This window comes from Callionymus lyra, chromosome 1 (genome assembly GCF_982586985.1).
Source record: "Callionymus lyra chromosome 1, fCalLyr1.hap1.1, whole genome shotgun sequence".
In the NCBI taxonomy this organism is placed as follows: domain Eukaryota; kingdom Metazoa; phylum Chordata; class Actinopteri; order Syngnathiformes; family Callionymidae; genus Callionymus; species Callionymus lyra.
Genome location: NC_141818.1, coordinates 35,033,648 through 35,060,285, shown reverse-complemented (window position 1 = coordinate 35,060,285; position 26,638 = coordinate 35,033,648). Strand labels below are relative to the sequence as shown.

Genomic DNA, 26,638 nt, shown 5'->3' with positions numbered 1-26,638 from the left:
CCTTTTTTTAAATTTGTTTTATTTTTAAAAAAAACATTACCAATGTGTCATTTCCACTCTATATCTCTGGCATCAGTGTCGGACTCATACAGTTGTTGTTGCCATGAGCTAATGTAAACAAAAACCTTAACACTTTAAGTATTGTAAAGTATTGTGAGTAGACAAGTGACTAGAAATACACTGGGAACTTGAAGCAGACTCAGGAGCATCACTAATAAAAAAAAAAGCTATACAGATAAAAGGAACATGTCTCATAAGTTAATTGAATCATTAAAAAGTACAAGAAAAGTAAAAACAAAATGAGGTAAACGTGTTGACTCAGTCCAGCGATGGTTGAAATTCAGTGCTTCAAGTGCTCATTTTGGTTTCTGGAGAAAAAAAAAAGTTATTATCTGTTAACCTTCTCCAATGTATGGTCACGTTCCTCTACTCACGTCACAGGGGCTGTTTTTAACTCCGTCTTTTTTGCGCGAACAAGCGTTCTTACTGTCCATCACGTCAGTCTTCACCTGACCCAGGCTTCGCAGCAGACACATGGTGTCGAAGCCTTCTTCTCCGGCTTCCTGTAGCAGCTCCAGCACCTGACGGGTTCACACGACAAGATGAATTCGTTATCATTGAAGAATTGAAGAGAATAATTGGTATATTGAATTTATTTTCGGTTGTTTTTAATAATTGAATTTGTAGGTTCCAAATTTTTCAAGATGAATGATTTTTCTCTTACAACTTATTCCATTTCGAGTTTGCACTATTATACCAATAATTTAATATTACATTAAAAAAGACTATGAAATTAAAAATATTGAAGTTAGAAAATGTAATTTTGAATGATCTGAATTAGATTTTACTCTATGGATTTTGACCGAGCAAACCACTGATTATATTTCATCCTTTGATTTTTATCCTTAATTATCTCATGGTATGTTTTATCTCTTTGCATTTTATTATTGCTTTTTTATGGTTCGTTTATCTTCTTTATCACAGCACTTAGTAGCTAACGTGTGTTGTTTTGAAGTGCTTGATAAATAAAATGTGTAATCTATTTAGAAAAAAAAGAATTATTGTGGATTTAATTAATAAGAATAAAAATAGACTTTCAATAAAGAAATTATAGAAATTAAATTATTCAAAATCCAAAATCAATATTCCAAAAAATTAATTCAGTGCCTAATGGAAATGATATTATTTCACTAATTTAACTTTTGAATTCAAAATTCTGGCACTGAACGACTTCCCAAAACGTGAGCTATACCTGCAGACACTTGTAGGACTTGAGTTCACTCAGGTTCTCTTGCAGGAAGAGCAGGTAGATGCTGAGGTCGTTGTAGAAGGGCTTGACCACACCCAGAGAACCAAACCCAGGAAGCATCTCATAAGGCCGGAGAAAGGTGGAGGTCTGTCTCGCGGGCCCGATGGCAGCGTAGACCACCAGTGGAGACAAGAAGGCGTAGATCACCAGGTTGATGTAGCTCAAGAGCCTGAAGACGCCCACGGCCACCAGCTTACACTGCACCGCCGACGGGACCTTGGTGTCGTTCCTGAGGACGCCGGTGCGCAGGTCACAGGAAAACTCGTCGGTGAGGGACGCCAGGCAGATGTAGTAGCCCAGGTAGATGCAGGCCAGGAGGAGGATCAGCAGCGTCGCGCCGCGGCAGGCCAGGTACATCACCACCAGGCGGCGAGAGAAGCGTTTTGTTTTCAGATATTGCTCCACTAATGGGTACTTGAAGCAGCTTTCAGTCAGATCGAGAGCGCTAGACGTGAGAAAACGAGAGGAAATCTTGTTTATCATAACCACGCCCGCTCAAGCATTATGACATCATACTGGACTCCGCTCTCGTAACCTCTCGTTTGCCTGGATTTCAGACGGGGGAGAACTGCATCTTGGAGAGGAAGACTTCAACATTTGAAACATGTGAATCTTTGATCATTTAATTCAATATTTTGTTCTAATTTGCTTTAAATAATTTACTTAAAAATACATTTTCATAATTCATCTTTTATCTACACATACATTTTAATAGTCAAGGTGTTCTGAATTCAATATATTTTCTGGATCATAGCCTTTTAAATTTCAATATTCTGATGGTGGAACAAATTTACTTACATTTTTACATGACATTTGAAAGACGTATATATATATATTTTCAAAAAATAAAAACCCTTTTGTTTATGTTTTACATCATTCAATTTTTAATTCGATTTTTTTTTTGTTATGCATTGGAATATTTTTGTGGTCAGGATTTACTTTATATATATAATAATCAAGTAAATTACTTATTTTAAACAGTTTAAATGTTATATTCAAACATTCAAAGTTTACACGGATCTGCTTCCATCTCTACCTCTCCTGTGAATTATCCCCGCAGTCCAGCGACGCCAGATTCTTTGCCAGTTTGATGGAACGGTTGTAGAAGCGGTCCAGCTCCTCCAGGATGAAGTTGAGATCCGAGGACAGATGCGGGGCGGCAGTGAAGCGCCAGAACAGCGCTGGGATGTACATCAGGATGGCCAGCAGGAGGAGGATGTATGGGAAAAACTGAAATGAAGGAGAATCAGCTGTTGCTTGTTTTGAAGATCATCGACCCTCCATTAAAGGAAGAATTCTTAGTAATTTGATCAATTAAGTTGTACAGTGGTTCTCTCCAGAACACCTTTTTATTCACGACATTCTTAACCTTTGACCCTGGGATAACACAAGGGTTAAGGATGTCTTAGAAATTCATTGTTTCTCTTGAAAGGTTTTCTTTCGCAAAACAAAACAAATTTGACTAAATCTTTGACATATGACTTTCTCAATGCATTTTCATTGAAACAGACTCTTCGAGTATTATTTTGGATCCGAAATCTTTTGACGGATTGCATCACATGTGAGGTGTCACCTGGTTTGATTTCTTCTATTTTCAATTGTGTACGTGAAAACCTTCAACATCGATAGGTTTTTCATATATCCTTTTTAAAAAAAGGATTTTTATAAAAATGTATCCATTTATACTTTTTATTGCTTAATTTCAAGTGTAACACAAACCCAGCTTTCGTTACGTGGAGGTCAATATGCTTGCAGTGGGGGTCTAAAGTAATCGGTGAATCAAAATGTAAAAGTAAAATATATCCCCACATTTCGTCTGAAAAAAACATAAAACTATTAACCGATTTCAAATGTGGTAGAAACCAAGCTTTTGCTATTTAAAGCAGTTTCTTCAAGCCACATTCTGGGATGAGGCCTCGAAGCACTGACTTCCTTTTGTCTTCCAAGAGGCATGTAAAAGTAGGTCAGTCAGCTGTGGGTGGGGGGTCTAAAGTTAGTGTGAAGTAGGAATGTAACAGGAACCCCCTAACCCCCCATTCTTAATCAGTGGAATGAAAATGAAACAAAACTTAAATCATCGACGAGTACCTTATGGAGCCAGAGTGGGGAACTGTCGGCCTGCTGCTGGACCGCCGCCCAACAAAAAGAGTCGACATAAGCCGCCTGCCTCCACGAGAAGTTGGTCGGCGCAAAACAGCTGATCTGAGATCCTGCATCAGAAAAGACGAAGAGGCCATTTTTGCTGTGTCAGCAATGCAACAATCATCTGCCAGCTGTTACGCTCAATCTTCACTGGAATGAAGCCCACTTTGTTTTGTTGGCCTCTTACTAAGACGAACACTAAAGTATTATTTTCCTGATGATTTAGTTGTGACAGGAAAAGTTGAGTCAGTTGTTTTAATATCAGGGCGGGAGTTGTCAATTCAAAAGAAAGGCCTACGTTAAAATAGGCAAAAACTTAAATATATATTTAGAAAATAAAATAAAATGTTCTTTGAACGGATATTACAATATTGGTGTTTGACAACACAATGCAAAAAGCTAAACAGGTTTTTAATTGTCCATTAATTTGACATACATTTAATTCAAAGAATGTTACATAGATAATAATAATATACTATTATATTGTTTTGTACTCGTATTTTTTCATTTGTAATGTCACTTCCTGCGAAGCAGATTAAATATTAAGCAAGTTTTTTTTCCTGTGAGTACAGTTAATGAAAATTGTGACTTTATAAGTATTTTTTTTATATGTCATTTTAATTTTTGCAGGAAAACTTAAGAAGTATTGTAACTTTATCATTTGAATTATAATAACAATTTAAAATATATGACATTTAAATTATTCGTCACTGTTATTTTTTTATTTTTAATGTTTTTTACCGGCTAGCATGGTAATGAATAATGTAACTTTATTCTTTAGATTAGATTAGATTAGATAGACTTCATTAATCCCTCTGGAGAGCTAAGATTTCCAGCTCACAGCAGACGATAAAAGGTACAGCAAGATTCATAAAAACAACAATGCGCAATAAATATAAGTCAAGTAAAATAAATAAAGTGCAAAGATATAACAAAGTGCAAATATAAAGAGCAAAGATCGAAGGAGAATAACACAAAAACCTGAAAGGATACAAACATAGAACATCATCCTTTCACTCTGCTCCATTTAAATTACAATAATAATAACACAACATATTGTTATATCTTGAGCTACTATTTTTCTATTTGTAATGTTACCACCTGCTCGCACGGTAATGAATATTAGTAAGTAAGTAAGTAATTTTTATTTGTATAGCGCTTTTCCAGACCAGGGTCACAAAGCGCTTAATCAATCAAAACAATATTCAATAAAGTATATATTTTAAAGATCAAGATAAAACTGATAACACAACAGGAGTTCCAGAAAATCAAATAATAAGTAAATGGGTTTTTTTATCCGTATTTTTATATGTTTTCTCAAAGGATCTCCGTTTTTAATCTCACTCCATCCCTGGTAAATTAAATGACAATTTTGAATAAAAAATCCTTGAATACTCAAATAATTGAAGAGGCATAAACACTGATTATTTAAGTGCAACTCACTTTTCAGCATTTAAAAAAATCGAGCAAATATGATCCTGAATCATATATATATATATTATACAATTATTTATTGTAAAACTATTGTCTCCATCAGTGGGTGAGAAGCTGCAGTTCAGGGCGTGATCTGAGGGAGGAGGGGGAGGAGATTAGAACCGCGCTTTGTGAAACCACGCCCTTTTCTATTTTTTACTCACTAGACTGTAGACGCCGGTGTTTAAAATAAGATGCGTTTGTTTATGTTTGCTTGTTTTGACACAAGTTTGCGTAGACATCACACACACACACACACACACGTTGAGAAAAAACAAAAACCAAACTCACCCACTGACACCTCCTGTGCAAACGCGAGTGAGATGAGAAACAAAGGCAGACCCACGGACAGAATGGTGACTATCTTGTCCACGGCCAGCTCCAGACGCACCCCCTTGTACTTGCTCTCCGTGGGGTCCTTCAGTAAGAAGTCGGAGAAGACGTATTCTGTCGCGACGTGAGCGATCGCCATGACTGAGGACAAAACCCGGCGTCGACCAGTTGAATTAGAAAACAATGTTGAGTAGAACTGACTCAAAACAGACGCAAGTCACGGGCGGACTGAACTAAAGTGAGACCCTCGACTCATCTGCTTTGCACCCACCACGGAAGATTGAACCTGCTGTCCCGCTACGATACCCGATCTGGATCAACAGAGGGGGGTTCGGGGGTCGCTTAGTTCTGCCGCTAGATGGCGCCAAAACTGTTTCCAAGATGACTGATTTATCTACTTGACCGTTAAATATGAGCGTTTTTCGGATTTGTTTTTATTATTTGCGTGATGTCTTTCTTTTTCAGAGGTGTATGCTTGGCATGAAAGGAATATGCGTTTCCCAAAATATAATAGGAAAAAAAATCTTTGGTATAGAAAAAGTGAAGAAATATGAAACACTCTTCATAGTAACTGTGGAAAATTGAACTTAATACCGTCGCAATATTATTAAACACGATTCAAAACATGTATACACACGTAAACATAAACTTTATATATATGATGGAATGGGCAATTATATAATAATATTTTTACATACATGTCTTTTATCCATTCTTATTGCATCCGTTTTTGCATTTACCATAGGATACTTTTTTAATATGGGAAACCAAGAAGGGAAATGTAAAATGTATTTATTTGAAAGTTTAGTAAGTTTAATTTTCTTTGTCTGTTTATTATGTTTACTCTTTATTATTTAAACTCGGATTTACAAAATATTTAGAAGGAAAGTTCCATACATTTTGGGTTCCGAATTTGAAATGTAGATCTATACACGTATGAATTATATACATCAAATTCAATTTGTTGGATTTGGATAGCCAAGTTTTAACATAGACAACCTCAGCATCAACAATAGTGATGCCGGATGAGACAAATATTTTATACAGGAAAATGTGTTGTAAAAAAACAAACTATAACTTACACGAGAAGCTATAGGAAACTTCTTAAATTGTGTCACTTCGATCTTCCCTGTGGGAATGGGGACAGTTCTTGTGATTGTTCAATATGTTGTTATGGCTCGAGCATTGATTTGCGACAGCTGCCGCTACTTTACGGCAAAGGCAAGTTACAAAAAGGTGCGGGTTTCCGGAGAAGTGAAACGGAGAGAACGCTGAAGGAAGATGTGAAGGTGGAGGACGCCTCAGGTATTTCCATCAGCGTTTTTATTTGCAACACGTTCGCCTTACACGACTCGTATGGCTGTTTTCTTTCCGCGCGCCGGGCCGCTGTGTTGACATTACATAAGCTAACAACAGTTAGCCGCAGCTAGCTGCTGGAGTCGGCGGCCAATTTTTGATTTAATTTTGAGTTAATCCCTACAAATTAAATTTAATTGTGATTTAACGTGACGTGGTGTTGTAGGAATTCAGTAAACGCATGTTGAAGATAAGGATAATGATTTATCGGGTCACTCTAGGTTGGGAAACAACATTTTTCTTTCCCCCCCACAGCTGTGTTAAGTTACTCACTTTGAACTATTTACGAGGTCATGTCGACACTTCTGAGAGGACTGCGCCCAGAGTTGTTTTTTTTGTTTGTCCAGAAGGTGGCATGAAGGAAGGGGAAATGAAAGTGGCTTGAAGGACCATTCTGGGTGACGCGATGGAAGCAGCCGGCAAGGAAAGACCCGTATGCAGTTCTAAACCCTTCCAATGGACCAATCCCCCCCAAAACGATTCTTCTGCACTGCTATGGAAGCTCAAGGACGGGTTCTCCTCTCATGAAAAGGATCCGTTGGATTTAAAAGTAAGAAATAAGTTGATTCACTGTGGGTTTTGTTTGTTTGTTTATGGTTTAGCTTTACAAAAATGTACAGCACATGTGACTGGGGGATGACACATTTTCATGCATGAAGAACAATCCAGTCTCAGATGTTACCAGATTAGACACTATTGAGCAAGTTTCAAAATCAATGAACACTTTTTTCTTTTCTTTTTTTTGTTGGATGTATGTCAGCCAGTTCCAGGATTGATGTGTGGTTATAATGCATAATGAGTTCATCTCGAGAAAAATGATGTTTTTAGAAAAATGATGTTTTTCAGTGGGCGGGGCTTAAGTACATTTTCTGATGTCACTATTTCAATGAAAAGAGTTTTGTACAAACAGGCACATGGTGATGGGTATAAGAGAGGTCCATTTAAGACGCACTGGAATCAACACGTTAGTTGTTCTTTAATCTAACCAATTTACAGCTTTTTCCATTTACGATACATATTATGCTAATAAACATAATTTGCAAAATTTTACTTGGTTGCTTCATAGAAAAAAGGTTAAATAATCATATCCCATTTTAATTACATCCTCTGCACAGACAACAATAATTTATCAATGGTATCTGGTTATATTTAAATAAGACACCTCGTAGATCTTTGTTTAGGATATCGACTTTCATGCCTTAGTTTGAGTGACAATGGCTTTAAAAGTCGCGCCTTTGCACATCATACAATCCTGTATAATCCCGGAAGAGCGGTCACTTGACAGTGACATCTGGGCTGTGAAACCCGGGACTGTTGTTGCTGCCAAATGCATTGACTCGTTTCCATAGATGACACTTCAAGTGATGCTTTTGCATCTGGTCCTGTTGAAACGGTAGCCTTTCAGTGGTTAAATCAGGGGTAGGGAACCTGGTCCAGAAAGAGCCGCAGTGGGTGCAGGTTTTTGTTCCAACCGATCAAGCATTTACAGTTTAACCAATGAGGTTTCAGCTGAACAAGCAACACCAGACTGACAATCAACTGATTACACTCCTAAGACACCTGATTGGATAAAATGTGTCCTCTTGAATGGTTGGACCGAAAACCTGCACCCACTGCGGCTCTTTCTGGACCAGGTTCCCTACCCCTGGGTTAAATGAACCATACAAATGACAAATCTATTGAAATGTTCCTGGAAAACTACAGAATCAAGGTCGCAAAGATCATCTTGTCTATCTGAGTTTAACATGTGACTTTTGTTTAGTCTTCCATACAACATTCTCACAACACATACTATACATGAACACATTATTAGCTTGGTTCAACTAAGGTTATTCCAGAAGTCCATATGATATAAATAGTTATGGCTCCGGGCTTGCAGGCTTTCGGCTTCCCTGTGAGGCTGATCTGTAAGTCTAGTGCTGAAGTGATTACTTTCAACCCGAAGACACAATAAACAGCTGTAATCTAGGTGTTGTGTATTAGCAAGAATCTGGCATATGCTATAAATATTTTGTGATAGTGTAGTAACAAAGATATATTTGTATTATTGTCAAGTACTTGAATTGTTTCAGAATTACAGAACACATGACACTTGACGAAGACGTAATTGCTTTTATTTGTTTTGAAACCAAAATGCATCCAGACATCAGCTTTAAAAGCTGTTGGAGTTGACTGTATCCTCTCGTCCTTAGTCATCACCGGTAGGGCTGAACAATTAGTCGCAATTGAGATATAATCGCAATGTTTAAATATGCGAATTTAAATCGCAGAGTTTGCGATTTTATTTAATGTTCATGTAATTTTCGAGCTGTCAAAATGACGGGGAGAGACTCTTTAACCCGTTGATCAGTGACGTATAGTGAAGCTAAAGAGCAGCAGTAAGAAACGAACTACAGTGTTATCAAAAACTTTACACCCTGACATCGTTTCGTACATTTGAATAGAGACGTTTGTCTGCCGACATCCGCATATGCGGAACACTGGCGTGTTTGTGTGTGTTCATCAAAGTTACCTTAACCGTAACTAAATAAACCTTCTCCCTTTATTTTAAGGTATGCTTAATTTACCTTTCGAGAATAAAAGAGAAATACATTTTAATGTAAAGTTAATCAGTCATTGTATTAGATTTAAAAAAAAAAATGCATAAAAAAGAGGACATTGAAAGAATAATCGCAATATTTTGGAGAAGTAATTGCAATTATATATATTTTTTTCAATAATTGTTCAGCCCTAATCACCCGGTTCTTGTGGCAGATGTGCAGCAGTCGTTAATTGCAACAAAACATTGTTGAAACATAAATCATAAGAACAGTAAGAATAAAAGCTGATGCAGTGCTTTTGAATATCGATACTGATCTTGGAAAAAAATACAAATATATTGGTGTATGGACATTTTTCTTAGATTCCTTCAAAAAGGGAATTCCTGGTCTTTTTCCTCCTATCTCTTCTCATTTCTGGCTCTTTGTTCCTCCGCTGCTAGAGAAGACCTTCTGGACGTGAAGACCAGGGTATCACCCTAACGCCCGTCTTTTGTATTTCAGACAAAAATCATGGAGAACAGGACTGTGCTGCAATTGAAGGATGTCCCCCCACCTCATCACATTCCCACCTCCCGATCATCCCAGCTCTTCCCTGCAGCCCCTCTCGCTTCGCTTCCTTCCCTTTTGCTTTCTCCCAAACTTGACTCCCATTCCCAACAGCCTCCGTCACCTCAGCAGACGAAGGATGGGGCTTGCACAAAAGTAAGCATGTGCTCCCACTGTGACCCGTGCAGCACTGAGTACGGGTCAACAGCCCGTGGAGGTGTTGGTGGTGGCTGCACCGGGAGGAATGTGTCACACCTTCAGTCTCTCAGTTCTGTAGAAGCCACCATGATGAACACGGGTGGAAGCTCTGAAGCTTTACCTCTTCATCATTACAGACCTACTCTGAACTGTGAGGGGGACACGGCTGATAGTTTGCACACTTACGATTTTAAGCCGCAGCTGCTCTCTCTTGTTGCTACATCCCAACCACATTCGTCACATCCCTGTCCTTCTTGCTGCTCGGGACTTCTGCAAAACCATCCCAGTGTCGGTTTACCACATAGTCAACCCAGCCTTCAGTTCCCTGAAGCCCCTTTGGCTTCCTCACTTCTTTCCGTTTCCTCCCATTCATTCCCATTGCACGACCCCTGCTTGGCATCCTCTCGGTATTGCACCTGTGGCGTTAACTGCACTTCTTTGGCAAGAAGATTCACAACCTTCGGTGAACACCCGGCAACCACGACAATAGCTTCTTCAACATCGACACTCTACTGCTCCGACCCTCTTCGGCTAAATATAGAACGCACCGTTTGTGTGAAGGGCGCTCATTTCTGCCAGATGTGCTTGTTGAAGGTTTGTTCTTTTACACTTTTCGTTATATGGTGTAAAAACTATGGAGGTATATCAATGACGTAAATTTCAGAATAGAATAAAAGTGTTTTTATCTATTTATTCTATATTATTTGATATCCCAATAATTTATAAATACATTTTCGAAATTCAATATTTCTTAATTTGAAGCCTTTGAAATTAAGTTATTAAATTTAATATAAGTATACTGCAAAAAATGTCTATCGAATTTAAAAGGCTACAAATAAAAAAAATATTGGATTTACGATATTTTTCCTATAATTATTAAATTGGAAATAAAACAACAACAAAAACCAGACATTTCTGATTAAACAAATTACTTCCATATATAAATTCACATTTTAAGGTCAGTGTTTGTATCACTTTCATTTATCTATTTTTCAGCCGGGGAATGGCGTAGCTTCAGAATCGGAGAAGTCTTGGCCAATTGTTTCCGTTCCCCATTTGGCTCCGATCTCTATTCCAGTCTGTAACGGTTGTGGAACATCCTCCGAGGGTATTGTACGCATGCCAATGACCAACATTGGCAAATCTGGGCAAAGTTATGGTAAGTGAAGAAAGTGGTGCTCATCGGTAACTATTTATTTGGTTGATAGATTATAGGCCGATTGTGTAACCAAGTAGACTTATTGTGTAGGAGCAGAAGACGGATGGGTCAAAATACCAAGTTGCAAAAAGTCCAGCATCTGAACTTGCCTGACTGAGACGCTTTTAATTCCAACTTAAATTATTTTTACAGTTTTAAGTTTTGTCATGTTAAAAATAAATTGTTAAATAGAAAGTTGGGTCCTTTTTTTAACATTTTGGATGGACTTGAACAATGTATTGTGAACAAGAAGTGATATTAATTTCTTTTGAAAACAAATGATTACATTTTTTTTTTTTGTTAAAAATATCGACACATTATTACATATATTACTGACAGGTTGTTTGGAGGGCGGAGGTACAGAGAATATCCCGCCAGTTGGTGTTTTTTGGGACATCGAGAACTGCAGCGTACCCACTGGACGCTCGGCTGGAGCCGTGGTCGAGCGAATTCGCGATCGCTTCTTCCAAGGTCATCGTGAAGCAGAGTTCATATGCGTCTGTGACATCAACAAGGAGAGTAAAGCTGTTATCCAAGAGCTCAACAACTGCCAGGTAACCAGAATTTTCCCCAAGTGAATTTGTATAAACCAGGGGTGTAGGAAAATGTCGATACACTTGTATACAGCGCTATTTTCGCATTCAGGTGTTGTTTCTTCCCAGGTAACTGTTGCTCACATCCATGCGACATCCAAGAACGCCGCTGATGACAAACTTCGCCAAAGCTTGCGGCGCTTCGCCGAGACCCACGCTGCACCTGCCACAGTTGTTTTAGTATCCTGTAGGTTCAGTTCACCTCTGATCGAGTCGTATCAATTTTGTCCTGACGTCGAATCCTTCTTTGCCAGCGGATATCAATTTTGCCAGCGAGTTAAGTGACCTGCGTCACCGCCATGGTTTCCACGTGATCCTCGTCCACGGAAATCAGACGTCACCGGCCTTGATGCAACACGCCAACCAACACGTAGCCTTCCAAGAAATCACTGCAGATTTGCCACCCCGCATGCTTACCAACGCACAGGTAGGACTTGCATGTGTGGGATTTTAAAACGACAATGGACCAGTTAGGGTCTTGAAATATGTGGATTTAATATATAAAGCAATTTAACTTATTCATGGCTGATGTTATCAGACCGCACATTTTCTCATGCATGTTGATAATGACATGGAGAAACTTGCAGTGTGGCCTTATTTATTAAATCCTCTTCGGACCATGACCTGCATGCATTATGGCCCCTTAAACATAAATTATTTTTGTGTTATATAAGGAAGTATAACAGTGTCTCCGATTATTGAATTGTTGAATTTATCATTTGAAATGTTGAAACTTGGATTTCTGTAATAATTGTATTAAAATGTATAGTAGTTTTATAACTCCCAATTATTTAAAAAATACATTTTCTAAATTCTATATTTTATTATTTGTAGCCTCCCAAATTCCATAAAAAAATGTTGGTATAATGTATATAAACAATTTCCCGAAGGAGACCACCTGAGGGATCAATAAAGTTCTACCTATATACATACACACGTACATACATGCATACAAATTATTTAATTATTTAAAAAAAAACAAAAAAAAACTTCAATCGAAGAGAAATAAGATTACTCATTTGAAATGTTTAATTCAACCACAATATTCTGAAGGGACTGGTATACTTCCATAGTTTAAACCCACTAATTGTTTTTTCTTGATGTGGCTGCAAATTGAACCAAAACATTTTTTTAATGGTGTGGATTTCAACAAGCCATTAGAAATGTATATATTTTTTCATATTAAGGTTCATTCTCAAGTTGGTAAGCGTGCCTCTGCATTTACTTCCTTTTGCAAATTATACAAACCCAGACAGTCTTCCTCCACTCCCTCAGCCCAGTTTCAACCTCCTCTATGTGCAAAACCTTCCTGTCAACTGTGACAAGGATCTTCGGAATGCAGTGAAGCTCAGGCTCCGCCGCCTCTCTGACAACTGCGGTGGCAAGGTTTTGGGCATGTACCAAGGCACGGCTGTCCTCAGGTTTGCTAGCCATGATGCAGCTGCGCGTGCACACAAGCGAATGGAAAACGAGGACGTCTTCGGCCACAGAATCAGCCTTTCCTTCTTGCCGAAATCTTCTGACAATGCTGGTTCCAAGCCCCAACTTGAAAATCGGACTCATCCAACTTCTTCACCTCGCAAGCAAAATCAGGACGGAGCATTTGCCCCCCTGTTTTCTTGTTCTTTTCTGCCCCTGGAGAATGCGAGGCCACCCAGAAGGCCATGGAGAGCAACCCGCCCGTGCGTCAGTGCTGGCACGGTGCCTGAGAGGCCATACAGCCCCAAGAGAGGGTGCAGTGAGCCTCCTGGTGGTGTCCCAGCAAAGCCCCATCAGGTCAGCAGACTCGCCGGCGCCTGCTTCAGCTTAACCTTCATAGCCATTTGTCCTTGTCTTCGCTGCCTTGTAAACCATTAAAGCATCGCTCTCCTGCAGAGTTTCCTCTGTTGCTGCTTTGACTAACCTGCTGCTTTTCCAAACATCATCCATTTGCTTCATTGTCCTTTAGAAGCTTGTTTCCCAAATGTGTCTGCAATGCTCCAAATGTTGGCCGTAAGATAAACTGGTTTCTCATTGCATCCCCTTTCATTTTCCACCTCTAAATCAAATGTCTTGACATTGTCAATGTCTTGTTGCATCAACCCCCCCCCCTGCTGCCATATTTCCTCCAATGAGTCAGACCAATATTTATGCAGGCGAAAAGGTTATGAGTAATATTGTTATTTCTCATCCAGGAGTTAAGCGATTTGGAGAATAAAGCAACTCGGAATATGAATCACCTGGATAAAGCCGCATCCGCTTCTTCACTCGATGACAGCAGAGCTTATGAACAAACGACGGGAGCATCCGTGGGTAGACGAAGGTATCATCATGTTTGTCGTCGTGGCCCCTCGTTCGTCAGCCTGTCATTTAAATCATCATAAATTTCAGCAAGGATGTAAATGCACAGATGGGTGCCTCTAATATGGGGGTTACATTCTGAAAATTCCCTTAAATTAAATGAAATATGCGAAGTAGGAACCATTTTAGTTTTAACGTGTTAAAATTGTGTTTGGAAAATAACATTTATTTCAGTGATTATATAACTGCTGTTCAAATAAATCACCCTTTTGTGACCGACTGCTGAAATGTAAACTGCAAAATGTGGAGGATCACTGTATGTGCTTGGTTGTGCTGACTTTACCCCTTTTTCTTTGTCAAGAGATGGTTCCAATCCCCCGAACATATCACAGTCTGACCGTAGGGACAAGAACTGTGAAGATTTTAAGATCAGTACACCATCAGCTTTCAGCAAACTGAACCTGCACAGGAGCTTCAGTCCCATGGTCCTCTCACAGGGTTCATGGTCCTCAAGGTGAGATTTAATTTCTGGATAAATGAGGGGTTTTCATTTGATCTAAATGATCTTTAATTTTTGTTCATTGATGGCATGTATAAACTAATACAATAATATATGGTTGTACACTCTTGAGCAGACATGGGCAAAGTGTTACTAGTGGGGTGGGGGGGCACATGTTGCCCTTGCACTGTACTTATGTGGCCATCATGAGCTCAAAGATAATTTAGAACTTGAACAATTTTCATTTTGTGTATAGTTCTATAATCCATTTCTTGTACCTATGGCGATAGGGTTTTTGTTCAATTCCTCAAATCCTTAAAGGTTCAATTGAATAACAAAAAATGGCCTTTATATGATATTTTAAAATGAAAGGGGTTGTATAAAATACAATAAAGTAAACGTATAAACCGGCCACTGTATAAAATGTGGCACCAGAGGAAATTGACTTAAGAAAACCCTGCGAGATTTTGATAATGACGTGTATTAAAGTCTCTCAAGAAATGTATTTCGCTCATCAACAAAACTATTCTTTATGCACAGAAGTGCATCACCCTGTCTGTCCAGTCGCTCCTCTCCCCTGCTCGCTGCTCCTCGCAGCCCTTGTCCGGAGGGTCGACCTGAGCCTTTTTCTGACGGAGCTGAAATCCTAGTCGCCAATCTGGATTACAGATTGTCCCGAAAGGATCTGCAACAGACGCTGCATAACATTTTCTCCAGATTTGGACGGGTAAGAATAAAGCCATCGAACATCCCTTTTAATTTAAGAAGGAAAAAAACAGACTTGGATTTGTATGTTTTATAGAAGAACTCGGTCCTCTGCTTCTCTCTTGAGTTCTGAGCATTCATTTGATTCAAGGAAGAGTGAAACTTAGAATTAAAACCATACATTTATTTAAGGTAAATTTATTATGACAAATAGGCCATGCAAGACCTCAAGTACAATTTACAAAAATCAAGATAAGAAGTTAACAAAAGTGCATATTATTCAGAAATGTGGGAACTATTAAAACGTGTTTGAGTTATTAAAAATGTCAAATTCCGTGCACTCTGTCCACTCTCTGTCAAATCCTGGTGCACCCACCAGATCCTTCCAGAGAGTGGCTGCAAACCTCTGGGCATGTCCCTTCTTTTAAAGACCTCGAGATCCTCCCCGTACACGTGAAGTAGTTCGAGTATACAATTGCGAACTTGGGTGTACAGGATGTTTTGACTCCATCAGGAACATCAGATGTTGTTTTCATGCCTTGACCTAAACACTGACCTGAACAATAAATCTTCAGTCTTCCTTCACACTTGTTATCTCGAACCAGGTCTGTAGACCATAAATTCTGGGTCATGACATTTTAAGAGCGTTCATGCTTCCTATCTCAACATGGAGAGGATGCCAACATGGCTGCTTCCTCCTTCCAACACATTCATCTTTCACAGTTTGTAACTATTGACGCACAGAGGTCTCGGTCAATGGTATCAGAAACGCACACCAAGGTTCATACAAAGTTGAGGCACAGATGCTTTCAGCCTTCAACTATTGAACCCCGCTCTTTGGGAATAACAAGTTGTTAAAGATAAAACACAAGAATATGTTTGAACTCTGAATAAAAGATAAAATGTTCAATGTTAACAATTGAGTACATACAATAAGGATATGTAATTTAAACCATCATTGAGTGCATATATGTGGATCAATCTGAGGATATATCTTCAATACCATTACCCCATAACTGGATTAGGGCTCTATTTTACTCAATCTCTTTAAAACGACTAAAACAAAGTTCATGTTTTGTGTCTCTCTTCTTATCAACCCTTACTGGTACGACCATAAATTATCTGATTAGTCAGTCTTCAACCTTATCTTCTGTGTTTGTCACTTAAACATGTGATGTTTACATTATTTTCTGGGTCTTCAACATTTTAACCAGCCAAGATAAGCCAAACAAATATGTGCTTCATAGCACATGCCCTTACACCATATATCTTTTAAAACATTCACGACCCACGTTGAGGGCCGTGTCACCTTTAGCGCAAGTATAGGCGATTGATCATGAAACTCCCAGTTGTTCAGGGTCTTGGAATGTAGGACCAGAAAAACCTTCAGGGTCACAGAGTTTACTTTCGATTCAGGGTGTTAAAAGTAATATATTTCCGTCTTGGTTTTTGAATAATAAAAGAAAATGTCATTAAGGTGAATACAAGAATGTATTTCAATATTGGGTTTTAATACAAAAGGTAATGTTGTAAACATTAGCTTGTGGGTAAACATGATTACATATCTGTGGATATATCTTCAGTTTATAGTTGTTTATAACTGTTGACCTCAGGTCTGTGCTGTTTTTCTCCTGCAAATAATTGACTTTTATAATATGACTCACTAAAGTGCCTCTTTTGATTCTAATATCATTTCTTTCTAGCCTGTAATAAAAGAATAAGGACCGCAAAAATTATTTTAATGTCCTTCTAAAGAGCCTCTTTTACCAGAGATTTTGACTTAATACAAAATATTGACTATATATTTGGGTCCAAAGGGGTCTTTGTAGACCTGTTTGACCATGATTGATTCATGAAAACATGTTTTATTCAGGTAAAAGCTGTGGAGCTCAGTCCCCACACAGATTATCAACTAAAAGCGACGGTCCAGATGTTTTCCTTGCAGCAGGCCATTAGTGCCGTCAGTGGGCTGCACAGGTATAAAATTGGAGGCAGACGCATCCAGGTGTCTTTGATCACTGGCGGCAGGAATAAATCCCTTTCATCTCTCAGGTACAGACCAAGTAAATTAAAATAATCTTTGTTTTGATGTGGCATTGTTTATTTTAGCAGATCCTTTACTGCTGGTTTATTTCTGAGATTAACAACCATTGTTCTTCTGCAGCGCTGAGATCATAAACATTCTCATGGAAGCGCCTGCCAACTGCCTCCCGTTGTTGAAGTTTACAGAGATCTACAAGAAGAAGTAGGACATTTGTTTGTTTCCCCTTTGCTCCTCTTTGGGAATAAAGCGTATCCTGTGTTAGAGTAGTGCAATAAATCGTGAAAGATGATGTTAAAATGTTTTCGCTCTACAGATATACACGCAGGCTTGTGATTGGAGATCTGTACGAGCTCCCAGAAGTGGTAGCGATCAGGGAACAGGGTGGGTCGAGACTGGTGTGCCTTTTGCCGAGCAGCCAAGTCCGTCAGAGCCCACTGGGTTCTGCTCAGTCTCAGGTGGGATCGTCCTCAACGAGCTGCAGCCCTGTTGTCTTTGAGGAACTCGAGTATCACGAACCAGTTTGCAGACAACACTTCCCACAGCAGAACTTCAGGTGAGTCTAGTGCAGTGGTGGGCGATTTCCTCATGGGCCAGAGAGTGTATATCATATAGTGACTGTTGTGAGGGGCCAAGCAGAAATCAAGGAAAGTAAATAGTAACAAAAACAAATCTAAAAGAATGAAACTAAATAAGTTGCATAAAAATAATGATTTCAAATCATTTTATCACTTTTGACAACCTTTTAAGGAGTAAAGCATATTAACTCTCAAAAATGACAAAAAAGGACCAAAGCCCTATAGTTGATAAACGGCGTTTTCCTTTAAATTGAAACTAGTGTGAAAACCCAACTTTCCTAACTCACTCACAAGTTTCAAATGTTGAAGTCTTCCTCTCCAAGATACAGAAAGTCCATCATGATGATGATTTAAGTTATTCATTTATAAAGTTCTCTCCTGAGATCTGGGCAGACGAGAGGTTACGAGAGCAGAGTCCTTTATGATGTAATAATGTCTTCACTCCTCCTACAGCCAGCTGTAATCACGCCCTCCTTTGTTTATACAACGAGTCCCTTAAGGGTGGAGACTTCCCGGATTGATCATGTGTAGTGACAAACCTTGGTGCTTAAACAATCACGGCAGAGTGTTTGTGATTATGGTTAACAAGATTTAATCTCCAGAAAAAGTAAAGATTTAGTTGTATATTTGAAACCTCTGCTTGGTTCTGTTGTTGGACGCAAAGCACAAATAGTGGACTTTGGTGTCTTTATTCAGTATATGGACCTAAATCTCTGCCTTTTTTAGTTTTCTTTGTGGGAAAAATCCTCCATTTAATTTTTTAACTTTATTTAAGTAATCCAATATGTGAACAGATGCATTTATAATTTGAACATACAATATATAATTTTACTTTAAGGTAATAAACTTTGCGGTCTTGAGCTGTTGAAATGATCCTTCACTATTTTGTATTGATAAAGTGTTGCACCTAAAAAAAAAAAAAAAGTTTTCTTTTTTTATGCAAACCAATTCAAATTTAAATCTCACGGTTTGATGGTAAAGCAATATCTCTCGTTAATCTTGCTGTTTAAGTTGACACACACTTTGATTTCTTGCCTAAACATTCCACATATTTCATTTCATTTTCTACTTGGTTAACGTGTCTTTCTCAGTTGATCTAGTGTCATCAATGTGCATCATTTACCATGTTCTCTCCGTCCCCCAGTGAGGCTGACTTTGATCCAGACTCCTATAAAATCCCATTTGTTGCGATGTCGCTCAACACTTTGGCGTCCGAGCTTCATAGTTTGTTGCAGTCACACGAGGGAACTCTTCCACTACTAAGGTAACACTCCGATATCTTATTTAACAACCAATTATTTCCTCAAGATGATAACCTTGTTCGGTTTTGTGTTGTAGTTTTCCAGACTGTTATGAGGCCCAGTTTAAACCGTTGCAGCTTGGAAGCGAGACAATGGAAGGTGGCGTACCATTGGAGCACCTCATCACATGTGTCCCCAGTGTCAGCATAGTCACGGCTCAGAACGGCTTCAAAGTCATCAAGTGGATCCACAACAAACCACCAACTCAGAACTCTGGTGAGGTTTTAAACCCGACTTTTAGACCGTCAAACCGTGTCTATTTTTCTTTTAATTTTTTTTCTTTCTCAGTCGAGCCGTGGCTCCAGCGCTGCAAGAGTCCAGTGGGCAACCCTCAGCTCATTCAGTTCAGTCGAGAGATCATCGACCTGCTGAAAAGTCAGCCGTCATGCCTCATGCCCATGAACAAGTTCATTCCATCCTACCACCATCACTTCGCCAAGCAATGCAGAGTGTCTGACTACGGCTTCTCAAAGCTGCTGGAGCTGCTGGAGGCCGTTCCACACGTCTTACAGGTGTGCTTGAATAAATGAAAGAAAAAGCTTCTTTTTCTTAAAATTAATTTGAATATTTCTGATCCAATAGTGCAGTTTTAAATGTATTGTAAAAAGCCACAGTCAGGAATCGATCGACAGCTGTGATTGGTTGACTTGGCGGCAAAGCATTATGGGAGCCATTTATGAATTTAATTTAATTGTCTTTATTGTCATTGTACCAGTACAATGAAATTTATGTCACCCTTACTAAGAGGGTTGTTGAGCGGTATGCTGCTTTATACGCCATGTTGTGTTTGCAAGTTAAAAAAAATGTTACTAGATTAAAAGAGTGCAGAATTAAATTGTCTCTTCTTCAGGGATTTTGTTGCAATAAACAAAGGACCATTTTACTTACTTTTCCTTTTGACAGATTCTGGGGATGGGCAGCAAACGCATGCTCACCCTGACTCATCGAGCTCAAGTGAAGCGCTTCACTCAAGATCTGCTCAAGCTGCTTAAATTTCAAGCCAGCAAACAAGTGGCCCTCAAGGACTTCATGCAGGCGTATCACTGGTGAGTAAACATCAGACGCCTCATGACTTCCTTTCATCATCAAATCCTCCGTCCTTAGGTGCTTCTCAAGGGACTGGCGGGTGATGGACTACGGCACGTGTGAACTGATGGATCTTTTGACTGAAATCCCTGACACCACCATCACTGTGGCACAGCAGGAGGAAGACACGGTCATCTCTGTCCCCAAAAGAGGTAACGTATCCAGTTAAAAAGTGTGAGCAGCATCCGTCACACCCATGACCTTGTGTTTCCAGAACGCACCGCAGAGGAAATTGAGCGCACCAAGAAATTCGGAAAGGAGGTTGTGGATCTGCTGCGACACCAGCCACATTGTCGAATGCCTTTCAGCAAGTTCATCCCCACATACCATCACCACTTTTGTCGCCAGTGCAAGCTCAGCTACTATGGTTTCACCAAACTGATGGAGCTCTTCGAGGCCATCCCAGAAGTTCTCATAGTGAGTTGGTCTCCTTTTGTAAAAAATTGTAATTAAAAAGTGGGATTCATCACATGGTTGCAGTAGATTCATTTCAAGTAATTGTGATTAAATGAATCACTCTTCTTGATGAAATAACAGACTCCTGTATTCAAACACTGTGTTTATTGTGTTGTTAACCTTTTTTCAAAACACATTTGTGGCCATTTTAAATCCAAGGGGTTTTTTTTTTAATTGGAAGACGTGACATGATGCACAAAACAAAAATGAAAGAAACGTAGTCAGGAACTTGTCATGTCCATGTCGCACCTCCAGAGATTTTTTTTATTTTTTATTATTTTGTTTTAAAAAAACACTCAAAATGGGGGAAAAAAACTATTTATAATAAAATAAAAGTATTGAGAAATTTGATTGTAAATCATATATTTAACTATAAAATATATATTTTTTTAAATTGAGTTATTTTGGAATTATAATGATGATTTATAATTTGTATTCTATTTTTTTAAATACAATCAAATATAAAAAAAAAACTATTTTATAGTTTATCCTGTCCATAACAATACATACAATACTGTCCATAACCATACTCTGATTCTGCATGCAGATGGATTACACACAATCATACAAGGGCTGCTCTTTCTTGCAGGTGCTACAATGTGGCGAGGAGAAAGTGTTGACGCTGACTGAAGTGGAGCAGATCAAGGCTCTAGCAGCTCAGTTGGTGAAGCTGCTGCGTGCACAGAGGAACTCCACACTTCCTGTCAACCAGCTGCTCACAGAGTACAGCAAGACTTTTGGTTACGGCCTCCGACTTCAGGACTATGACGTCAGTTCTGTCTCCGCTCTGCTCAACAAACTCTGCCATGTCGTCAAGGTAACCACCTGTGCCGTGGAAGCCATGCCGTCAGAATATTGAAACATCGGCTTCATTTTATTTAAAAAACCTTTTGAAGCATCAAATTATTTTTTAAATGGTTAAATTACATACTTTCTGTATTGAACCCTTAGTTCATTTTTATTAAATAATTTAATTGAATCATGTATTTATTGAAAGGTTGAATTATTATTACATTTTTTAAATAATTGAATAAAAAAATAAATATTTACAAAATTAAAGATTAAAGAAATTTGAATATTCAGTAATTGGAAAATCCAAAAATGAAATTATTGATTTCGAATATTTTTAATTCAATTATTTAAAATGAATCAACCATCCAACGTAGAAATGATCAAAATCAATCGTTCAATGCTTTAAAAATCAATTAAACTTGAAATGTTTACTTCCACATTTAAATATTCTGATGGTTCTAAGATACTTCAACCCTGCTGCAGATCAATGATGTTTAATTCATTTATAATGGCCTTTTCTCTCCACAATCAAGGTTGTTGACTCTCCGGAGGGTCGGGAAGTGCAGTTGATCAACCGAAAGTCTCTGCGTATGCTGACCTCGCAGCTCCTGGCTTTGCTCATGTCTCAGGAGGAGAACGTCAACAAGGGTCTGACGGTGGAAGAGCTGAGTCAGCAATACCTCGCCGTCTACAGAGTCTTGCTCAACCCATGTGAATATGGGTTCCTCTCCCTCAGCGAGTTGCTGAAAAGCCTGCCCTACCTTGTAGAAGTGAGTAAACCAAACCTTTTGTCAGCTGCCGTGTTTTAAGACCAGACTCGCTGGCAGGTCTACAATGAGAGCGAGGAAGGCACGAACGCAGGAAACGATGACGTTTGTCACGGCGACGAGTTGGTGAGACTGACCATGCTCTACCAGTTCGCCCGGAACGTCCGTGCACTGCTCAACACGTACCACTACAACCAGATCTTCCTGACTGAGTTTCACGCAGCGTACGCCAAATTCACCGGCTGCAGCCTGGAGTCCCGTTCATACGGATGCAACAGCACTGATGAGCTGCTCGGTGCCATTTCACAGGTGCAACGATTGTTCTTATTCTCCATCCTCGCATCCATTTTCTTTGTCAGTGAACAGTTGTTGTTCAGATCTAATTATGGTTGTCAGATTGAATCAAATGGGTTGATCATAAGAGGGAAGGAAGGATTCTGGAATTGGATTGGATCATCCAATCGTAGTTTAAATCCGAATCAAACCATCTGTGTTTGTTATTCAAAAATATTTTAGAAGATCTGCTAACATTGATTTTGTTTTTTTTAGAATAGGTTTTCTAATTCCAAAATAGTGGATTTGAGGAAGGAAACCAAGGAACACATTTTAAAATGGGTCAAATACTTTATTATTTTGTGTATATACTTTTTCTTTTTTTTTTTTTTTATATTTTGCACTTGATTTGATGAACTGATGCAGTGATGAAGTAAATATAGGCTGTTAAGTGTAGTGAAGTCAAAATACATTTGAATGAATTTGTCCCCATAAAATAAATGGCCAGATTTAAAAAACAAAACAAAATGATATATATTCAATATTCCATGCATCACTGTATAGGAAACTTAAATAAAAAAAACTTTATAATCATGAACATTCTTTATTTTATCAACTTTGACATTAAGCTTTTTTTCTCAAAGATATCCACAATTTATTTATTTTTATTTGCATTGGTTAAGCTGAGTATTCGTAAAGTGTATCGTAAATGGAAGTAGATGTTGTTGTTTTTTTTTCTAAAATGGAAAAATAACATTAATATGAACCTCTACGTAAGATTGCATTGTAATATTTTGTCCCATTTACAGCACCTATAATAATATTAAATCTGGATTTGATCTAGTAAAAACGCTTGAGTGTTCCAATCCAATGTTGCTTTGGAAAAAACGGCATACAAGTAGTGCAGATTAGGATAGGATTTCCAAAATCTAAAACTTTTTGATCCAGATTTAAGTCTGTTGAACAACTTGCCCCATGTGATTATGAAATGTTTAGTCCACTTCTTCATCACAAGGTAGCAACATGTTCTCGTCTTCTGCAGGTGGTGTGGATCAAAGGACACGGGCACAAGAGAATTATTGTTTTGAAGAACGATATGAAAGGTAAAACTCTCTCTTGTTGTGAATAAACTTCCCCCCTACACTCTATCCTAAAAGATATTTGTTACTCAGCAAGAACCAGCTCCTCACTGCCCAACAACGCTCAACCTGATGGCTGCGTGGACAAGCACAGCGACAGCCCCGTCAGTACAGACGGTTCTGAAACTTCAAGACAGAGTAAAAACACTAAAAGATCATAAATGTTGACCAAAGTCTTAACTGGGTTATCCTTCTGTCAGGTGTGGGCAATTCTGAGGAGTCGGAGCTGCTGTGTCTGACTTCTTCAGAGGACTTGCTGTGCGGCCCCGTTCCATCCTGTCTGCCTTCACCTCAGCTCCATCCAGACCTTGTACTCCTGCGCGATCCTGACTTGATTCATTTTGAGGACAAAACGGCAGCCACAGGTTAAGAATTCTCCATATTTTTAAATTATATTTTGCTTTTTTTTAATGACTTCAGCAAAACTAAAGTGACAATACTTAGGTTTAAAAAATGTTATTTCTGGCGCACCACATGGTCAAACCAGTGTAAGTGCTGTTTCATGGCTTCTCTTAGCCTTAGCCTCATTACATGGTAAAATCCAATATAATTTATTTTTTAAACGATACAGTGTCGAGGGGGGAAAAAGTATTGCAATATTTAAGCATATTTAGAGTTTCTTGCATTACCTCATGCTTCGGTTTTGTCTTTCAGGAAATGTCTTAAGTTCCTCTCGGTACTCTAGTTGAAAGATGTCATCATTAAATAAAGAAACGTATTTATCATCAAGTATCTAAATCTCTACTTTTGCTTCTCCGTTTAGAAAATAAACCTGAGATCAGCGACGCAAACGAATCCTTCGCTGGCAGCGAGAAAGTGCAGTTCTCCGTGGAGAGCCCAAGCAGAAAAGGTCGGGGTCGCATCAAGCTTGCGGCCAACTTCTCATTCACGGCAGGACTCTGATCCTCATCAAGTACAACACACCTCATGTTCTGTAAACTAGCTCAGAGTTGAGTGTTTTGTTTGTCGGCTCCCCCTGCTGGTGATGTGTGCTAATTACTCCACACGCCTGTGCTTTGAATTGAAGACGATCGGCACTTGTGACTCCAGAGAAAATACATGAATATAATTTATCATATCCATTTACCATGTTAATTTTCCCCGGTGGGAAGTTGGTCACAGTTTTCCACAAAACTATCCTGTTGAACTGTTGGTCGTCTCCGTGTCACTTTCGTCTCATAAAATGTGAGAAAGGGGAAAAATCATTTTTTTAGATTTTAAAAAAAAGTGCACTTTAACAAATTTAAATTCCGTAAGAAAAAAAAAAAACTAATCAGCAGTTTTTAAGAACCTTATTTCACAACTAGAAATGCAGAATTTAATTTAACATTTCATCAAATTCAGAATTGCCTGGAGCCCCAAACTTTCAGTCTCATTTTCATTCGATGACTTCAAGTGTTGACCTTGTAGAATCCACTGATCTGTTTGGATTCCAAGACTTTTTATGAAGAAAGACCACTTTGGTTTTTGACCTGAATTCTGTTCGACTAGCAGAAAACGTCTGTCTGGTGGATTTAAAAACGAGGACGAGGGACTATTTGCACTCATTTGTAGTTAATTAAAAGATTGTATTATAAGGCTCCATGTAGTCTGGTAAATGAAAAGCTCTCTCAGTCTCGGGGTCTGATGCTCTTCACCGTCTCCCCCCCCTGCTGTGCTGACGCAGCAGAATTGATGACACTCTTGACCAGCAGTCAGTGTGTGCGTTTGTGTGTCTTACACATCTGTGGTGTCAGATTTGTTGGATGTGCATAAGAGTTTATGCATGTTTGTAAGCTGCACAGCAACAGATGAAGGCAAGACTTTATTTCTATATCTGCCTTTTGTTTTTAAGAGGGTTCGTGATTGTTGAGTCTCAATGGGGGGGAATGGGGGGGGGGTCCCTGTCACATGGAGGTCCACGATGAGTTAATAGATTTGAAGAAAGACGTAAGAGGAACTCGTGAATGTTCTTTGAGCGTAAAGGTGGGGTGGGAGGAGCTGAGACGGGTGTTTGCCGGCTGACTCCGAGGCGCACTGAAGCTCTCAGAGCGCGTGTCCAAATACGAGAGTCGATCTCTCTGGAATGACTGGCTTTTACAATGGCTTGTATTCGCCACCATGTTTTGGGTTTCGCCGTCAAACCTTCCCGCTCCTCCTTCCTCACACCAAAGAGTTTCTATCGGTGTTTCCTCCTCCTCGGAAGTGTCTTCTCAACCCAATTCTGCCGAGTTGTGTCTGAATCAAACGTCGCACAACTGAGGTGTCGAGAGCAGGTTTGTGTTTGAAGGCGGTGTTGGTTCTGGTGTTTGTCTTCTTCATAAAAACATGTGGTATGAGGTGAATTGAATACATTTGTCTTGTCGGTAAACGCCTACAAGAGTCTGGGGTCTCTGCTGCGACTTGTTACTGTCTCCTGGACAGAAGCTTTAGTGAATTCAGGACAACAATTGATTTCCATTCGATGATCATTAACCCTGCACGGCGTGCTTTAGGCGGTTCCTCCATGAAGTGACACGGTGACGACTAACTCCAGTGACAACTTTCTCTCACGGCTGCTGATCCTCTTAGTTCAGGTTCCACCAGTGAGGAACATCTGTCCCGATGAAATATGCACATCTGCATAGTTTTGTTTCATGTAATGCTTCTTGTTTCTTTGGGAACAGAATTTGATTTGTACATCAACGACCAAAAAAAAGGACAGTCCCAGCCTGTCTTTGTTTAACCATTGTAGCAACTCTGTTGAAGGGACCAAAACGTTTCTGTTAATAAAAATCACAAGCATTAAATCTCTCGTCTCTGTCTTCTGTGTGTCTAATGGTCATCTTGAATGTGTGCAGGTGAAGTCGGAGTAGGATGACAACAGAGGAGTTAGGCTGCTAGCTTTAAAAAACAAAAAAACAAAACCACATACAATAGCCTGGACTATTGTTACAGTTTATTTTCAAGAAGGATCTGTCTCGCCTGCAGTTAATACAAAACTCTGCAGCGAGAATTCTAACCCGCTCTAGTAGAAGAACTCACATTTCTCCGATCCTTAAAACTCTTCACTGG

The 26,638-nt window shown here is 39.1% G+C and overlaps 2 protein-coding genes across 4 annotated transcripts; one reads left to right on the top strand and one right to left on the bottom strand.

Annotated features, from left to right (window-relative positions):
* Window positions 1-83: 83 nt before the first annotated feature.
* LOC148089224 (pannexin-1-like) lies at window positions 84-6,942 on the bottom strand. Of its 2 annotated transcripts, XM_087804632.1 has the most exons (7): window positions 6,887-6,942; window positions 5,216-5,398; window positions 3,398-3,519; window positions 2,346-2,539; window positions 1,253-1,754; window positions 435-581; window positions 84-368 (listed from the first exon to the last, which is right to left on the bottom strand). In XM_087804632.1, exons 2-7 carry the CDS (start codon window positions 5,394-5,396, stop codon window positions 357-359), a joined length of 1,158 nt encoding a protein of 385 aa, XP_087660758.1. In that variant the 5' UTR covers window positions 5,397-5,398; window positions 6,887-6,942; the 3' UTR covers window positions 84-356. The 2 variants fall into 2 exon arrangements, with proteins under 2 accessions (XP_087660758.1, XP_087660749.1); XM_087804623.1 differs by having other exon boundaries at window positions 366-581.
* On the top strand, window positions 6,447-26,373 carry marf1 (meiosis regulator and mRNA stability factor 1). Of its 2 annotated transcripts, XM_087804586.1 has the most exons (27): window positions 6,447-6,562; window positions 6,961-7,163; window positions 9,655-10,491; window positions 10,894-11,056; window positions 11,435-11,649; window positions 11,758-11,875; window positions 11,943-12,115; window positions 12,964-13,464; window positions 13,863-13,990; window positions 14,330-14,482; window positions 15,008-15,194; window positions 17,046-17,224; window positions 17,337-17,417; window positions 17,530-17,769; window positions 18,936-19,055; window positions 19,130-19,308; window positions 19,381-19,604; window positions 19,996-20,138; window positions 20,197-20,330; window positions 20,393-20,595; window positions 21,224-21,451; window positions 21,960-22,196; window positions 22,254-22,502; window positions 23,509-23,569; window positions 23,639-23,743; window positions 23,806-23,970; window positions 24,369-26,373. In XM_087804586.1, the coding sequence occupies exons 2-27, from the start codon at window positions 7,020-7,022 to the stop codon at window positions 24,506-24,508; spliced, it is 5,307 nt and encodes a 1,768-aa protein (XP_087660712.1). In that variant the 5' UTR covers window positions 6,447-6,562; window positions 6,961-7,019; the 3' UTR covers window positions 24,509-26,373. The 2 variants fall into 2 exon arrangements, with proteins under 2 accessions (XP_087660712.1, XP_087660718.1); XM_087804592.1 differs by lacking the exon at window positions 12,964-13,464.
* Window positions 26,374-26,638: the final 265 nt, after the last annotated feature.

Bases quoted from the DNA above. Each gene is read 5' to 3' on its own strand.
- LOC148089224 (XM_087804623.1), bottom strand. From the start codon at position 5,396: ATGGCGATCGCTCACGTCGCGACAGAATACGTCTTCTCCGACTTCTTA. The intron at 2,540-3,397 runs GTACTCGTCGAT...CCTTCATTTCAG, and splicing joins CCCCACTCTGGCTCCATAAG to TTTTTCCCATACATCCTCCT. The intron at 582-1,252 runs GTATAGCTCACG...TGAACCCGTCAG, and splicing joins AGTCCTACAAGTGTCTGCAG to GTGCTGGAGCTGCTACAGGA.
- marf1 (XM_087804586.1), top strand. From the start codon at position 7,020: ATGGAAGCAGCCGGCAAGGAAAGACCCGTATGCAGTTCTAAACCCTTC. The intron at 14,483-15,007 runs GTGAGATTTAAT...CTTTATGCACAG, and splicing joins CAGGGTTCATGGTCCTCAAG to AAGTGCATCACCCTGTCTGT. The intron at 22,197-22,253 runs GTGAGTAAACCA...ACTCGCTGGCAG, and splicing joins GCCTGCCCTACCTTGTAGAA to GTCTACAATGAGAGCGAGGA.